Source organism: Lycorma delicatula, chromosome 1, assembly GCF_047948215.1.
Source record: "Lycorma delicatula isolate Av1 chromosome 1, ASM4794821v1, whole genome shotgun sequence".
NCBI lineage: Eukaryota > Metazoa > Arthropoda > Insecta > Hemiptera > Fulgoridae > Lycorma > Lycorma delicatula.
The window spans coordinates 366,601,717-366,619,567 of record NC_134455.1 but is presented as its reverse complement, the minus strand read 5'-3'; the positions used below and the strand labels follow the sequence as shown (position 1 = coordinate 366,619,567).

General features: G+C 29.8%; 1 protein-coding gene across 1 annotated transcript in view; it reads right to left on the bottom strand.

Moving 5' to 3' along the window:
• Positions 1-17,851, bottom strand: part of Swim (Secreted Wg-interacting molecule) — a 183,527-nt gene that overhangs the window by 23,124 nt on the left and 142,552 nt on the right. Inside the window, exons 2-5 of the mRNA XM_075353662.1 lie at positions 12,044-12,290; positions 8,713-8,776; positions 4,349-4,547; positions 1,484-1,782 (exon numbers count right to left, since the gene is read on the bottom strand). Of these exons, the coding sequence (XP_075209777.1) occupies positions 1,484-1,782; positions 4,349-4,547; positions 8,713-8,776; positions 12,044-12,290 (809 nt within the window). The remainder of the gene's footprint in view (positions 1-1,483; positions 1,783-4,348; positions 4,548-8,712; positions 8,777-12,043; positions 12,291-17,851) is intronic.

Sequence of the window (17,851 nt, the reverse complement as noted above, 5' to 3'; positions counted from 1 at the left end):
AGAGTCATTTTATGAAGTCACATATATTTATAAAATCAAAAAGTTTAATTTTATTAAAAATATGCATAGGTTTACAAAAAATTCTGCCCATACATAAAAAAAAGGCTGACAACAAAGCTGTAGGACTTTCCTGTCATGTGGCTTTTTTTCTGATGCACGATTTACACATACAACCAGAATTGAAAATATTCATCATTTTATTTAAATATAATTTTTGTTTATTTAATTCAATGATCCTAACTAAAACACGCGCACCATATTTCATTCACGTGGGTGTGGCAGTACTAGCAGCCACTTTAGATACTTTTTTGCACTAAGTATTACTCATTTATTTAATTCTGCTGCTTATCTGTGACGTCACAACATAGCAATTGACTACATCAGATGTACGTCTGTACTATACTAGCACTCCTTGTTGTGAGAGGGAGTACTAATGACGCAGCAAACCAACTCAGCCACTAGTTTATTTAGAGCATTTTTTGGGGTGGGGGTGCGATTTTGCAAATACTATTTTTTAAATGTTGAAAAATGTGCCTAAGAAAAATAAGACCTTAATTAGGTGAAATCTTGAGATACTGAGGATGACTGTGCTTGACAGCTTCACCTCCTTGACCTTTTAAGATGAAAATTTAATGCCAACAATGCCCCATATATAGAAGTAATTTAACAAAGTTTGGTCAGAATCGGTCAAGTAGTATTGAAGGTGTAAGGTGATTTAGAGTGTGACACTGAACACACACATGTACATATCAGCATCTGGAAAATTTTCATCTGGTTTTTGGGTTTTTTAGGTTTCAAAGCATCAAGATCAGGTGAAAACTGTATATGTCCAAATTGGACCAGTTACAATACTTTCTCTTCTAATGTTATAGTGCAAGATGGGAAAGTAAAAATGGTTCACAACAAATGCAAGTCAAGGAACCTGTATCTTGATACAGGTTCCTTGACCTGAAAGAAAGGGCACAAATAAATTATGTAATGAGACAGAAAACTAAATGCAAGCTGAGGTTGTCAGGAAAAAATAATTTTTATTATTATTTATCCTATGTTTTCTAATTAATCTTCTTGAATTTTTGCATAAAAATTCATAATGCTGTAAAAAAACACCATTATGCTATAAAACAACCCAACATTCAGCAATGAGACAATAAAAAATGAAAGTTATCTTGAAGTTATTCAGTGTGAGGGATTAATCTCTTGTTTCTCCCTTAATATTTTCAGGAAAAAATGGGATCACTAAAAGAAATTCGTCAACAAAACAAAAACACTCATCAAAATAAAAAAAAATACTTTCCTCAGCCAAACTGAGAATGGTTATTGTAAACTTAATTATTACACTACATATTTATTACATAACTTTACACTTTACTAATAAAGAATAACAGAAAAAAAAATTGTTATTCAACTTTTCAAAATAAATTTATGTGTATAAAAGTAAAAATAAAATTACATAAACAAGCAGAAAAAATTTGTGCATACTAACCCGAATTTACGTATAAATATCCATGCTCTTGTTAAATGCCCTCCATTGCACCCAGAATCTGGTTGGTTCCGTACATTACATGACAATAGATGCTGGGGTGAGAGTGGCTTATAATGAGAATTTAAATGGATATTCATACGATCTGATATTACAGACACTGTACTAATTGCCCATGATGCTCCACACCACCCCTGATCACGTGGTAACTCTATAAGACCTCGCCATTTATGACGGGTATCAAATGAGAATGGTAATTCTCTAGCATCATAGTCTGGGCTTATAGGAGCCATTGCAAGTACCTAAAAAAAATAGAAAAAGATTATTAATATTACAGTAGAATTTTTTTTGGTCAAGAAAAATTAGAGGGATGTGTGTGTTTTGTAATAAATATCATCAATTAAAATTAGAAATCAAAATAACTTGTATGTTTCTTCGTGAAATTGAATTAATATATTGCATCCATAACATGTATTTATGTAATCATAAATTGAGATGATTCTACTAGCAAGGTCGTTAGGAAAGTTCTCAGCCTGACACAGGGATGACACAAATAAGACAAAATGACTAAGATATTTGTCAAGTATGAACCTTTAGATAGCATGCTGTGAAGTTTCAAACTCATGTTGTTGGTTATTTATGGTGACTGAATAAAGCAGACATTTTGATATTTTCTGAAAAAATGGATAAAACTAAAGTATGAGCTACAAAGTGCATGCTTTAAAAGGTTTAAACATGACGGCAATACAGAAAGAGTTAGATTCCATTTTAATGGAGTCTTCCACTTTGATTTTGATAGCTAAACATGGGCTGTTTAATTTAAAAGTGGCTGTACATCCATTCAAGATTATGAATACTTGGGACACTAAAAACCACTGAAACTGATGATGTCACAAAAATTCACAATGTCGTATTAAATAATTGAAGGTATGCGAGTTTGCAGATGTTGCAAACATCTTGATGGCCCATCTCAGTTACATTTTATACAATGTTATGGGAATGAAAATGCTATTGGCTATGTAGGCACCACATCTGTTAAGTCTACTAAAAACGCACTTTGACTGAGTAGCTCATAAGAGCGTTTAGGCTTACTTAAATGTGATTCTGTTGAGTTTCTTCAATGTTGCAAAACAATAGATAGAACTTAGATTCATCAACACATGCCAGAGGCCAAACAACAGTCCAAACAGTGTGTGGAAACGGATGAAAGTGCGCCAAAGAAAGGGAAAGGGGTTCTATCTGCAAACAAGTAATGGCAATGGTTTTTTGGGATAGTTGTGATGAGGAAAAAGCTTAAACTATTGGAAAACTGTTCAAAAACATTTGGATAGCTGACAAAACAATAAACAGTAGCACAAAGATAATGCAAGTCAGCAACTGTTCATCTTTTACAAATATACTATTCAAGCCTGCAAGATGGAATTCTATAACCTTTTAGGTAGAATCTTTCATATCTTAGTTAATGTGGATTGTGGGTCCTTTGGATTATTAAGAAAAAAAGACCTGAATACAAGAGTTGGCTGAAATGTAATGCACTATAGAATGCAATAGAACAAAACATCACACAAAGTGACAGGGGTTAGTAGTTTCATCCCCTGACAAAACACATCCTCATGCACACTCTCATTTTCTGTCAGTCACCATTGTTATGAAATTCAGTATGCCTGCTATGTTAGTGCTTCTAAAACAGCATGTAGTGATTAAATTTTAATTAATTAAATGTGATTAATTTTAAATGACATTGCATTGTCATTTAAAAGCAAATTATGGTGATGAAACTGTTGATCAAAACACTTGAGTTTATGGGCAATAAAATTTTGTGCATCAGAACCTGGTAAAGTGAATATTCAGGATGAATTTCACTGTGGTTGACCAGTTTTGCAAACATAAAGAAAAGAACAAACAACAATGAAAGAAATGTTTTTTACAACTTCTGAAACATTATAATGACAAAGGGGTGACTCGGGTAAAATATTATGATCCATAAGAAAAACGGCAGAGTACAGAATACTTGCAATATGGTTCACCACAATAAAAAAAAATTTAAACATAACCTAAAAAAAAACCCATGACAGTGTTCTGAGATTCCATACATGTTTACCTGACTATGTATAGAGCTGGTATTTCTGCAACATGATAAATTATTGACCACACACACCATGTGCAACTTCTAAGGTTCTTGTAAAGTTGAAATTTGAATTTATTCTACTCTCCATACTCACCAGATGCACAAATAAATATTTCGATGTAGTGTGCGTTTATGGTTTACAGCGTGAATACTTATTATAATAATATCTGTATTTGCTATAAGAAATGATACACTGGTCCAAAGTAAAATACTGGAATAGAAATCATTCATTTTCCATGCACTAACATCTCAATAATTTCTTTCACTGTATTTACATATATATTTTATGTCAAAACATATTAAAAAAAAAAACCGGTGGAATGGTATGTTTTTGTCATTTCATACAATTGTAAGTTATCATACTGCATACTGTAACGTGTACATTTATTCTGATTTTGAATTAGCTTTATTTTAAATTCTAGATGTGCTTGGATTATTGGGAACTCGATTTACTAAAACTTGAATGAACACGCTAAGTTGAATACTGAAATATACTATTATATTTTCAATATATTTAGTTTAATGTTATTTTATCTATATTGTAGATCTAATCTTAAGAATTTAAATCAGCACAATTTTATATCCCCTCTAATAACTAAAATTTATATTAAAAATTTCTTAAACAAGATGGATGAAAATAAAATAAAAAGTAATCATTTTTATCAATATTAAAATGGAATAAGTATGGAAGATATTTTATAAGCTTAAGAATATGATTAAGTTAGTAAGTATGAATTTACCTTCCTAGCTGACAGTAATGTTCCTAGTCGTAAACTTATACCCTCAGATAGACGTCTTCCCCAGAACTCAGAATAATTTCTTGCTCTCCAACCATATCTATTCCAATTGTTATTGACTATGTTGATAAGGGTGCTGTTTATGATACATTCTTGTTGATCACATATCAAATCCATTCTATCTCCCATCCACTGGCACTTGCTGAAATGCAGAAAAAGATGAACATTGAAAACAATAAATGTATTTCTTAAGGCTCATGAAATTAAACATGAATAATAATTATCAAATAATATATTCTAAAATAAATTTTAATGAAACATATCCTCAATGGTTAAATTTTACAAAAAGAAACAGAAATATGTTTAAAGGCAAAATATTAAAGCTCTAAAGTGAGTAATCAACTAACTACTGAAATGAATGAAAAAATATTAACTATGAAAAATGCAAAGGAAGACAAAGTTTAGAACACATAAAACAAATAAATGAGGATGTAAGATACAGCATTATTTAGTTCAACAAATTAGTAGTAATGTACATTTGCACAATACTTATTAAATTTTAAAGTTAAAAAAAATTAATAAATATCAGAGAATGTAAAAATTTATTTATTATTCTCAGCATCTCAAAATAAATGTACATACAGTTTGAACATTATATTTTATTACAGAAAATAGTTAGGTAGACAATGATTATGTTCTTTTTTTTTAACTTAAACTTATAAAATGTTAAAAAATTACTATTGTTACATCTATACACCTATGGCAACAGTTTAATACACAGCTACATGCTAACTGTACTGTAACAAAATGATTGTGAAAGCTACATTTTCAATTTGTTGTCTCAGCTGCTGCAGTGTCATTGGCTTTGTAGCACATGATCTCTTTTAAAACATCCCAAAAGTAAAAAGTCCATTGAAGGTAACTCTGGAGATCGAGCCAGGAACTTAGAAACACTTCATCATTGTTCCATCAATCGCAAAGGAAAGGTAATGTCAAGAAATTTCATCACATCATGATAATAGTGGGGTGGAGTTATATTTTGTTGAAATTAGTTCACTTCTTTGTCAACAAAACATTATTAGAGAAGTTGTTGTTTTGTAGCATTAGTTATTAAGAGATACCAGTGACAGTCCTCTCAAAGCAGAATGGTAAAACAATATCAGCAGAAAATAAATCCCATCATTCTGTTAGGCATGGTAAATTAACGGGTTTCTGTTCAATTTGTGTGAATTTGAGTTACTTCAATAAACACTGTTATCCCTGTTAATTGTTCTGTTAAGCTTAAAAGTGGCTTCATCCAACTAAACAATTACATTTTCAAACCTTTCATTTGTTTCACACTTGCCCTGGTACCATTCACAGAACTGTACTCTGTTATCTGGATCACTTTCATTTAATGCATGTTGAAGTCTTGGGATGTATGATCTTAACTTATTAGCTTAAAAAATTCTAAGATCACTGTCTTTTTTAATATCGGTCTCATGAAAACACTGCCTGGGAGATTTCTTTGTGGATTGTGTAAATGTTGCATAAATATTTAAAGTGGCACTTTCATTATCCATACAGGTTTTTATTATCCCAGACTGCCCCTTGTTTACATTTTTCACTGATCCATTAGCTTCAAACTTGTCTCAAATTCTAGCAATCGTTACTCACGGTGGAAATGGTGTTCCAAATCCCACTACCCAATATCTTTGAACCTCTTTAACATTCTCAATTTTCCAATAACACTTTAACATGCACCAGATTTAAGAAAAGAGTTTTAAGACTGATAAAATGCTTAATGAATTTAATAGGCAAAAAACATTCACTCTGCAGAAGGTGACATAATTCTGGAAATATATTAATAAACACAAAAAAATTCTTAAAACCCTAAGGATCAATACAACACTACTAAGGATTAATACAACACTACCATCAGATGGGTGAGAAATTTTCCTAGAATTTGTTACATATTTGTCTTTAGAAAGTTGTAAACCATGCAGGAGAGTAGTATTTGAGATACTTGTAGTAGTCTTCAAGATAATATTCTGGTAATCACTTGTAATGATGTTACTATGCATAAAAATCAAATCCTTCGTATTGATGGAGTGCCTCCTTAATTATTCTTAATTACTTGTGATGCTCCAAAATTTTGAAACTATTCTATTTTTTACCTTAGCTTAGCATCAAATAGTATCCATGATTGCTAATTAGGTATGTTTGTAAAAAAAAAACCACAAATATTGCTGTTTTAAGAATCATTAGAATGAATGTTTAGTTAAATATGTATGTCATTTTTAACAAAGTTAAATTGATTTACTAAGTCTTATATATCTTCAGTCATACAAGATCTGAAATTAGAAATTTACCTTTTCTTTCTTCTCATCCAATTAGAAAAAAACAAAGCAAATTTTGTCATTTATTTGGATTTTTGAAAGTCTTGTGATAAAATGCTACAATAAATTCTGCTCCATAAAATTACCATTTATACCTGTACTAATATATGAGAAAACATAAAAAGTATTCTACTGGTACTGCTATGATGATGAAGACATCATAATCCTGGACAAAAGCAGCTCAGGGCAACATCATACATTCTTTATACTTATCAACAAATTATATTTTAATTTACAGTTCAAAAATAAAAATATGGATATACCAAATCATTTAACTTATTGAAGTCATTATTCTTGAAATTAAGAACAGTCATAATGTCAAAATGTATAGAAAACCGATTACAATTGATACATTTATTAACAAAACACAAATAATCAGCTTTTTCATATGTTTCATTGCTTTTTTCATACATGTACCAACATCAGCTGACAATAATATTGAATAATTCCACAAAAAATTCTAGCGAACATACATATTAATAGCTACATACCTTCATTTAAGACATTACATTAAAAAAAAAAAAAAACATCCTACATACCTTCATTTAAGACACTATATTTTAAAAAAAACCACCAAGTAATAAAAAAAATTCATAATGCTGACACACATTAATAGACTTATTCAAAACTGCCAACAATTTAAAAAAAAGAAAATTATTGCATTACTCACAGTATCACTACATACACAAAATCATATAACAAACAATACACAATAAATGGCAAACCATTACAAATTAAACATTAACCGTACTAGATTGAATATACTGAATACATATTCACTCAAAGATACCTGTCTATTCCAGCCTTCTTTCACTTGTGGTGTAATAAGCACAGAGAGCTTAATGTGCATGCTAAGAGTCATCTGATGCAAAATGTTATTTTCAATGCCGTCAATTTCTTGTTGAATGTTTGCCTTCGTTTAATCAATAGGGTGGGGATTTTATTCACATAAACTATCTTTCAAACAGGCGCAAAGGAAAGAATTACAATTAGACAAGTCTGGAGTCTTCTCACATTTTTCTTCTGTAAAAATCACATGAATATGGTTTTTAATCAATCAATTGATGTGTGGGATGTTTCTCCATCTTATTGGAAGAGGCCGTATTTCTTTTTAACAATATATTAATTGAGTGTAGAATTCTTAAAAAACTGTACAGTACACTTCTTATTGACAATACAATCAAAAAATATTGATCCACTATAGATGATTACCACGTTTGTGCAAAGCCAGTAGCAATAATCAGTTTGTCTGTTCTCTTATGTTGTTCCACAAAACTGTTTCAAATTTATATCATGGTGAATCTTGCAAGATGTATATTTTACACTACTTTGTTGTTATACTTATAGATTTTGTGGACTGGTAAAAATTCTTCTTCGAATATCCTTATGGCTTATAGAATCCTAAAGGAAGGTTGCCTAATTTGTTTTGCATTTAAAACTAAATTCATTGTACATCATTTTTAATCAAATAATGTATGCTATTTTTTGATGGAATACAAAAATTCAGAAATTTTTCCTTGATTATATGACATTTTTCTTGAAAGGATTTAGAATACATATAAGCTTCCACTATAGCAAATCTTTCCTCAATCAAATAAGACATTTTAGAAAAACACAAGTGCAAATTATAAAACTAAACTTCACTGAAGCATGAACAGTTTACAACTGACAATAATAGATAATAATTATTCTAGATATTCATAACCACCACCAATACTGGTGATAGTAGCTGCAGCATTAAAGGTGACTCTTAACAGAGTCTGCACTTTGAGCAGGTTCAGTTTGATTTTAAGTTGCTCATCCACATATTAAAGGATAGAAAATTTTCAAAATAAAATTTTATGAATGAAATGAATCTACTAATCAACAACAAATAATAGTTACAATGAAGCTAGTATTTTAATTAATTTAAATACGGTCTCAAATATTAAAATATAAAATATAATAAAAATTTTTGTAGAAATAAAATTAAGTAAATCAATAACTTACCAGTCATTACAATTTATTTTATATGTTTCACCAATTTCAATAAACCTTCCATTTAAATAGCATTCTAAAAAAAAAAATCTTGTTAGTGATGGAACATTTAGAACATAATGTAGTAACACTATAATGTAATAAATTAAATTCAAATTTTTTTTCTTGAATTTTTAAGGAAGACGTATTATTTGTATAAGATTTTTTACATGTTTGGGTATGCTGGCAAATCTGAGTTAAAGATTTTTAATCCAGAAGTTTTAGAAAATTTTTAAGTTTGAATTTTGATTTTCATTAGGAACGTGTTTTAAAAATTGAGATACAATAATAGATTTAAAAAAAAAAAAGATTTCAAACCCATAATTAATGAATAATTTATTTTCAATATTTTGTTAAGAAATATTGCTGTTAAGAAAAAAAAATTTACTTTAAAATTATACTAAGCCAACAAAAAAATTTTCCAACAGTTCTTCCTCTCATACTTCACAGAAAAATATACACATGCATGTTGGACACTATATTTTATCATGTTGTACCACATGACAGGGTAAATATTACACAAAAGTCTCATATTTTCATGGCAAATCACACAATTCCAATTAAACATTTTTAATTATATTAAAGGATTTTCAATCGCTCTTCCAATTAAACTCAATGATTCTACACCAAGTTTTATACTTCAGATTCAGTTGAATACTAACTGCTTGCAACTGTTTTAAAAGATGACATGTATTTAGGGTTTGGTAAAAAGTTTACTAGATTTTTAATGTACAAATGTTTACTTAGTATGTTTCATAGTTTTTGCATATTTCATAGGATTCCAAAGCGTTAAGATATGCTGTTATTTTTTTCTGTCAAGAATATTTACAGGCTTAAATTTGTAATTAATTTTTATCAGATGATTGTGAAATGTTGATTCACTGATATAAAATAAAGCCAATTAAATATTTTGACAGAATACACATATATTTTTTAAAGAATAAAGATATTCCTATAAACATAAATCCAGAAATGTTTTTTACCCAACCAACAACCACTTTTTATGAACAGAAACTTATATCTCCTGAACGGATTGAGCTCTTCAACTGGAATTTTTCTTATCTTTTCAATCTAATATTTTCTATGAAATAATAAAATATGAAAATTATAGAATGGTGGCCATTTTAATCTTTCACACCATTAATACTTCAAGAACTATTAGTGTTAGAAAGATATTTTATTATTTAAAAATTTAAGCATTTCCTAAACAACGAAAAGCGAAAGTAGAAGAAAAATGACAGCTTACTTTTTCAAATTAAATTTCTATCAGCTGAGTTATTAAAAAAAAAGTTAATGTAAGTCTAAGTTCAAAATTAAAGAGTAATTTTGTGTCAATTTTTATTACCTCCTCTATGTAATATCAGTCAATACCAATCATTTAGTTTAAATTACTCAATTTCTTTAAATTTCATTAAAACAGCTCAATCAACAATAAAGACATAAATTTCTACTTAAAAACCACTAAATGTCAAATGGGTAGATAAAAAGATATTTCTGGACCATTGTTTACAGAACAATTTTAATTCTATTTATGTTAGAAGTACACTACCAAAATATTAGACCACCCGTTTTCATGTACCTTTGTGTAGTACTTTTATATGTTCATTGTACCTTTGAAATTGCGGTGTTTTGGTTCAATGTAGAAATTTACAAAGTGTGAGCAATTTTTTTAATCTATATTTTAGCATTGGGTTCATCTGATAACTGTGTACATCAAGTGATTTATGCTTGTTTTATTTATTCTCAGATAGATGTACCAGTGGTAACTGATAGATAGAAGAATCTCCAGAAGATCATTTTCATTGTGAAATTTTATGCCGTCTTATAAGAAAATAAATTTTGTGAGATGATCAAACTGATAAAATAAAAAAAATATTTTTTTTTTTTAAATTTAAACTATACTGTTTTAATTTGGAGTAATAAATCATTAAGAATGCTATAATTATCAAATATTTAGAATACACATTTTACATTATACTACCTGTGAACTCACTACAAGAGAAGTCTATAGACTCTGAATTAAGAAAGTTGCAATAGATATTTGGGAACCTCTAAAATAATATTTGAATCAGTCAGCTAAATTATGTCTTTGTATAACATCTAGATAATAATTTGAGACTCCTTCAAACAGTTTGAAATGAATTTCATGAAACGGAATGGGTTGACAGGTCATTGCTTGAAATCAGTACATATGAATCATGCACATATAATAAAACTAGAAAATAGAAGGATTTTCTTGTAATACAATAAGCATCTATTCTTACGTACCACACAAACTGGTAAATGAAAAGCAAGGTGTACACTGCACAAACAAAATGATGTGTTTCTAACATAGGAAACAAAACCCAAAGATATATTATAATTAAGATATAAGGTAGTTTCAAAAAACCAGCAACATGCTTATATATTAAAAAAGTAACATTCAAAATTTTAACATTAAATTTTCTTCCATTACTAGCAGCTTTCTCTTTTAGCTAATACTTATGTCAATGTTTTTAAATTTTTCAGAAAAATTCCTAGAAATAATTCTTCAAATCTACTTCAGTTGCTATGTCATACATAGGGTAATGATGTGACATAGCTCCCTTCCAGAATCAATTGCAAGAAAGAAAATGAACAGAAATCAGAAGCAAAATAGATTTCCTTTTGTCATTTTGTGCACCATTTTACATTGTCATGAAGATGAGAACACACTATGAACATAATTACAAATAATCCTTATAGAATGCTTGTACTGTTTTCATTGTTGTTTTAAATATTTTTTCAAGAAAAAATATCTGTGATAGCAACTTTCTGAAATTAAAGTTAAAATTTGATGTTGATGAAATTTGTTAAATGGGGCAAATTTTGAGCTTGTTATGACATACATGTTACACAAACACACTGCTGTTAACGCTATTGGAAAGGAAAGGAATGGCACATAATATTACTAAAAATCAATACTGAAATTTTTAATTCTTACAGTATTATAATGCTCTCAGAAAGGGAAAAACCCAGAAATGTGTTCAGTTAAATTCTTCTTTCAATTACTTACAACTGATCTGCAATTAGATGATCAACATGTTTAAAACTATTATTATGAAATGGGTATGATTTAACTAAAAAGTCATTGCCATCAAGAGGCAGTTAGGTTTAGTGGAATTTCACAGATAGTTATAATAATTTAGTCAGAATTTCCTACAACTCATCTTTATTTCACTTATAAGTTTTAGAGATTAGAGATTTAAATATTTCAAATCTGTTGAAACGGATGGTATTTTTTTATCTGAATAAAGTAAATATAATAAATTAATAATTTTCTTACTTTTTATTATAGGTTCAGGACGGATACCAAGGCAAACTGGTAGGTAATCAGGGCAACAATCCTGATATCCTGGTGCATGAGTCCTATTGCAGAATTCATCACAATAACAAATTGTATCAAGTATCGGTTGAGAACATCCATCTTGCCTTCCTCGACAACACTGATTTGATAAGGGTCGAGCACCACAGTACGGTCCAGGTAAATCCCAATGTGAATTGTGTTGGCTGTTGACAATAGCACTAAAACCCTGCAATGAAAAAAAACCAAAAAAAACAGTAAGATATCTATAAAATATGTCATTTAAACTTTTCATTATATTAGGGTCAATCATGTTTTTTACATTTATTAGTATAGAATAAAAATACAGAACATTTTTATTGCTTTTCTATTCAGTCACCCTGACATTAAACAGATTTTACCTAATGCATTGGGAAGCTTGTGAATCATCTTCGTAAGAAGTTTGAGAAAGTGTCATGGGCCAATTAAGCATTATCTTGCCTAATTCATCACCATTTTCTAGAACTGATGTCCTTCCAGTGGCGCCTTTAATAGCACGAACAAAGAGAAATCGAAGGGAAATAAATCTGGACTGTATGAAGGATGTTCTAAGGTTTCCAGTAGATTTTGTCCAGTTTATCCCGAGTGCTAACAGTTGTGTAAGACTGGCATTGTTGTTAAGGAGAAACACAGCTCTGATAGGCTGATGGTCAATCAGGCCAACCCTTCCTGCAGGTAGGCTATCTATCAATTTGTCCATGAACTAACATTCAGTAACTAGTATTCAAAGACAAGAAAACCAAAAAAACATTTATACAATACGTCTTTCCAATCTCAAAAAAAAAAGTTGTGAGGGCTTTTCCAGCTGATGGATGCGTTTTTGCCTTTACAGGGCTCTCTACTCATATACCACTCCATACTTGCAGGTTTCAACTCGGGAGTGTTACTTTCCTGAACACATAATGAAATGTCATTATCAGTGTCCAGACATGATATATATATTTTAAATAAATATTAAAAATTAACATTGACATAAACAGCTGAAATATACCACAGAAAATTCAAATAACTGAATGTAAAAGAATGGCCCTAAGATATTGTAGAACATAAGATAACATCATTTCATTATTTCTTAGCATATTTTGCATGTCAGCTCCTAGTTTAAACTGTGATGCAATGCTGCATAACAGACACAATCCACAAGGATGTGGTATACAGTTAGTTGACAGTGACAGCGAGCACTAACAGATGCATCTGTTTGAGTTATCAGATATCCATGAGTAAGCCAAGTGTGCCTATTTGCAAATGGCAAATAATAACCTTCTCTCGATGGTTATTCCTGCATGAGGAACTCCATGGTGACACAATGTTCTTAACTGAGAGAAGTTTATTGTTGGTGGTAGCATTCCACTCATTTTGCAACTCATCATGAACCACCCTCTTGGGTAAACAGACAAGATCATTCAAAGCAACACAATTGGCATAAAGAGGCAGGAAACAATCCTCTTTTGCTGCACCATCTGGTAAATGAAAAGCAAGGTGTACACTGCACAAACAAAATGATGTGTTTCTAACATAGGAAACAAAACCCAAAAATATATTATAATTAAGATATATATAAGGTAGTTTCAAAAAGCCAGCAACATGTGTATATATTGAAAAAGTAACATTAAATTTTCTTCCATTACTAGCAGCTTTCTCTTTTAGCTAATACTTTTGTCAATGTTTTTACATTTTTCAGAAAAATTCCTAGAAATAATTCTTCAAATCTACTTCACTTGCTATGTCATACGGGTAATGATGTGATACAGTTCCCTTCCAGAATCAATTGCAAACAAAAAAATGAACAGAAATCAGAAGCAAAATAGATTTCCCAGCCATATTGGAATTTCAGACTTTATGCCTGAAATTCCAATATGGCTGGGGATCCAGCAATAGTTCACAGTTGTATTATATTGAGTCACTTTGAGAAATGGTTGATCGATGCAAAAAGTTATTTTACTCTGGTCAAAATCAATTCAGGAACCTTTAGCTAATTTCCTGTTGAATCAATTTCTGACTTTGGGTTAAAGGATCCATCTCGCACAGACTTTGCAGAATCAAAGGTGCTTTTTGATAATGAAATGATTATCAAATATTTTTACGACCTACATCAACTTCCAAAACAATTTCATCAATCATAAGGTGCCGACTATCTTCAATGAAGTCACAGATTAATGTAATGTTATCATCCATCATATGTCTATTTTGATACGTTTTCTGGAACTTAATGCCCTCCTTTAAATTTGCTGGCCCAGGTGTAGGATTCCATCCCCTCCCCTCAACATCACTATCAATACCTTCTATTTGACTGACTCATATATTACCAGTCGAAAAAGTACGCATAAAATATTTGAGCATTATTTTGTATTTAAATTATGTTGAAAATGTTACATCTAATTCGGAATTTTTAGGTATCACAAACAGATTATAGTCGTGTAAAATACTACATGTTATCAGATTAATGATATATTTCACATCTATAAAAAAAATTAATTTAAAAAATTCAGCTCAGTACCATACATAAAAAAAGGTAGAGTCAGTTTGTTAAAAAAACAATTCATCATCTCGACACGTGATTCTATTAGTGAAATATTTTCAAGTTCTACTGAACAAAAATGTATTGTAAATAAGACAGATGTTGTCATTAATATTAATAAATCACTTTATAATTCAGTTTGATAAAATCACATACCACAGAATTCTACAGAAGAAAGGGGAATTTCCTTGAGAATGCCTATTTTCAAGTGTCTAATATCTGGAGAAAAAAATATTATGTTGCGGAATAGATGATTTGAGCAATGCAATAAAATTATGGAAAATAGAGTCCAATAACCTGACCTTTCAAGAATTTACTGTCAAACTGGATATCTACTAATAATGAAAACTACTATCCAATGAAGTTCTCATTTGAATGAATTTGTTCAGCTTATTTTACAGTCCTTCAGCGGGTAGATAATTCCTTTTTTCATCACTTTTCCCTTTTCATTGATCTCTACTTTTTGGAGGTGGCCCATAGATTTTGGCTTCATATCTACTGAATCTATACTAAGGGTGTAAGATGAGATCAATTGTTCCCTTATTAGGTGTTGTGTGGTTTGATATGTAGCATCTGGTAATAAATAAGAGATATTCTCTTTCCCATTTGGTGTCAATATAATTTTTGTCTTGAAGCTACAAAAATTTCCTCAGTAAGTAACACACAGTGAAAAGGCTATAATGTATACATATTTTAATTACTATTTTCTTATTATTAATTTATAATCAAAACGCATCCTACTTTGAGAATTAGTGAAAAGAAATTAGTATAGTTTTGTATTATATACTTACTTATTTTTTTAAATTATTAATATAGAGCTCTCAGGTTAGACAGGAAGGGCAAAAAAGTAACCCATGATTGGCTAAAAATTCCCTGACTGCGACAGGAAACGCAAATAACCATATAGCAGAGGTGAAGCCACAAAGGGTCTGCTGGGTAAGTCAACACATAAGACCCATATTCCTCTGTACCAATATACTGCATTTTTATAAGCAAAAACCTTCATCCAAACTTCATCCACCCAAATACAGAATTACAAGGTAGACAAGATGACTCTTACCTTATTTTTTCATAATTATTCCGAAAGTACTGAAGTGGCAACCCACATCCTCAGTTTTAATTTTTCTTTTTTATTTGCTTTTTAAGTTCTTTATCAAATCACATAACACACTCAATACAATCAAAATATAGATTAAAAATACAAAATATACAAATATTATTTAAAATAAACATTTAAAAATAGAAATTAATTTCTATTTTATACTTGGATGGATAAAGTTGGTTTATGATTATAAAAATACAATACATATATAAAATACTAATAATGATTACCTATTATATTATATTGATATACACCGTGAAAGGGTGTACATAAGCAAAAAAAAATGAACATTAAATATCATATATCGTAAAAACACATGGAATTTACCCAAATGTCTAACAAGTATACCATCATTACTTTTATATGAAGCATCATTGATTAAAAAAATAAGAACCAACAAACAAACAAATTTTCTCAACCTCTTCTCTCTCCAATCCCTCCGTTTAACCTGCAAAATTTATTTTTTTTATCTCGAGCATGGAATGCAGTAATATATTGACTCAATCAATGATAGTTTTTTACAAGGAACTAGGGATTTTACCCCTTTTACCTTCAGATTATTTTATCAATCTTTACAACCTAAAGATAACGTTTCTTTTTTTGGACATTTCAGAGAGTAATTCTCTTCAATAACTAAGGAATGTAGGAAAATACCCCATATACTTGAATTTTACATTATTAAAAAGAAAAAATATTAAATCCTGAATTGGAATTTAAGCATTTGTTTAAGGAGATGAAACGAAAGAACAAAATGGATTGATGACCAAGAAGTTTATGAAGAATAAAGGTTAACTTTGGTCAAGACTGTAGTCAAAGAGAAGAGGAGAATGGTGTTTATTTGTAAATTCTAAACAAAAAAGTAGAAGAAAACTTAACTAATTACAGTGCAAGATACAAAACAAATAAGAATAAAAAATTAATTAATGTTATAATATGTTAGCGACTAATAATCAATTTCATTATCTTAAATCTTTGGAAAATAAGGTACAACTGGAGGCACAGTTCTTAAAAGCGAATAACAATTCAATCTATTGGCTATTTAGGCATTATAAAAAAAAAAAAATAAAAATAGAACAAACACTGAAATTATTTATTAAATAAATCAATCAAAATTTGTTAAGGAATACAATAGAAATAAAATCTAATAATCTTTTCACTTGTCTTGTTTATTATAGCATTAAGGATATTAATGCCAATAAATGAGTAAAACAATTCAACAACTAATTTAATAAATAAATTTTGTCTACTACACGCTATTAAAATAGAGTAAACCTTGGTTATAGAACCATTAAAAGTGATTTACACCAAGTACTACCTACACTATTGGCCTTGACTGTTGCAACTCGTAATTAAAATAAATTTATTTTAAATTATTTTATTGTTATCGTATTACAATACAGAGAGATATATTTTTTTATAAATGTAACAGAAAACTGCGTCAAGTTAATTATAATACACGCGCGCGAGAACTATACATTTTTGGGTTTCATATACAATCGAATTATTTGTTGTATACTATTTGTCTTAATCTTTTCTAAAACTCTAACATGTACAAAATATCTAAATAAAGTACATGCAGCATAAATATTAGCACATGAAGGGCTGGATTTTGGTGAGCTTAGCATGTTGACATATGCGTCGGGAATACTCGATACAATTAAGGAAATTAGAACAAATCACTTGTCATATTTTCTTTATAAAGCCAGCCACAAGATGCTTTACTCATTAAAATGGCAACGCTATCATTTTCACGAGTGACTTATGTCACTTTAAACGAAGTAAATGTAATATCTGACCAACTTTGGTCAAAATCGGTCTATAGTTCTGGAGATATAAGGTGATTTAGAGGCCAATACCGAACATGCACACTTACATACGAACATTAATATCCAGAAAATCTCCATTCCGTTTTTTGGGTTCCTCAGGTGTCAAAACGTAAAGATCCGGTGAAAACCGCATATTCTTAAATTGGACCGATTACAATAGTTTCCCTTCTAGAGCTATAACATAACGCTATCTAGACGGAAAAGTAAAAAGATATTGATAAAGAGAATAAAAGCAGTTTTAGAACTTCAACGGGAGGTTTGGTTAAAAGAATTAAGTAGGTTTCTCATGCGATAACTCTTCACGA